At 38.9% G+C, this 979-nt stretch overlaps 1 protein-coding gene across 1 annotated transcript in view; it reads left to right on the top strand.

The window, feature by feature from the left end:
• The window catches only part of LOC9298233, a 2,057-nt gene extending 1,629 nt beyond the window's left edge, over positions 1–428 (top strand). The window contains exon 2 of the mRNA XM_021015739.1: positions 64–428. Within this exon, the coding sequence (XP_020871398.1) occupies positions 64–428 (365 nt within the window). The remainder of the gene's footprint in view (positions 1–63) is intronic.
• The last annotated feature ends 551 nt before the right edge of the window (positions 429–979 follow it).

Here is a 979-nt window from a genome sequence, read left to right as displayed (position 1 = left end):
TGGAGGAGACTGGACCTTTTATTAAAGACTGGTTTACTTGGAATCAGATATTCTTGCTTGTAGATATAGTTTGTTGTTGTGCAATCTTATTTCCTATTGTTTGGTCGATTCGTTCGCTAAGAGAGACTTCAAAAACCGATGGGAAAGCGGCTAGGAACTTGGCGAAATTGACTCTGTTTAGACAATTCTACATTGTTGTCATCGGGTATTTGTACTTTACGAGGATTGTAGTGTTTGCACTGAAGACAATCGCAGCTTATAAGTATCGGTGGGTGAGCAATGCAGCTGAGGAGATTGCAAGTCTGGCGTTTTACATGTTGATGTTCTATATGTTCAGGCCGGTCGAGAAGAATGAGTATTTCGTTTTAGATGAAGAAGAAGAAGAAGCCGCAGAGCTGGCCTTGAAGGAGGATGATTTTGAACTCTGAAACAGATCAAGGACTTTCACTGACTGTATAAGCTGTGATGACATTTGCTTTTTGTTTTCTTTTTCTTTACTCATAAGTAGTTTACTTGCAAAAGGGATTAACTGTGTATTTTTCTCTTATATCGTAAAAGCTTGTTTGTCCTAAGACTTATTTGCTAGTAAGAAGAAGATCAGTGCCTCTGCTGTTTAATAATACATGTATTATCGCTTACCCGAATCTGCTTTACCCGACTCTCTAGTTCGATACTAAGACTATAAGGCAATGAACTTCTATTTATCTTCAAACTTGTATGTTTACAGCTCATAATCCTTAGTTACTTGAGGCTGGAGTTTCCAGAATAACCATTTCTTGCGTAGTTTCACATCTAAAGCCAAGAAAGTTTCTGCATTGGTTTTATTCATCTTCAATCAGATCACAAGCATCTAATAGAAACTCCTCGTCCATGCCTGGTGATGCTTGAACAGCCTCAACCGTGTCCTCTGTTGCCATGGTTTTGGTTTCATTCATACTCGAGGCTTCTTCAGGTGTATATGGCTTCAGTAGTACCAAGT

This window comes from Arabidopsis lyrata (genome assembly GCF_000004255.2).
Source record: "Arabidopsis lyrata subsp. lyrata unplaced genomic scaffold ARALYscaffold_1069, whole genome shotgun sequence".
Classification (NCBI taxonomy): domain Eukaryota; kingdom Viridiplantae; phylum Streptophyta; class Magnoliopsida; order Brassicales; family Brassicaceae; genus Arabidopsis; species Arabidopsis lyrata.
This window is presented reverse-complemented; position numbering and strand designations above follow the sequence as displayed.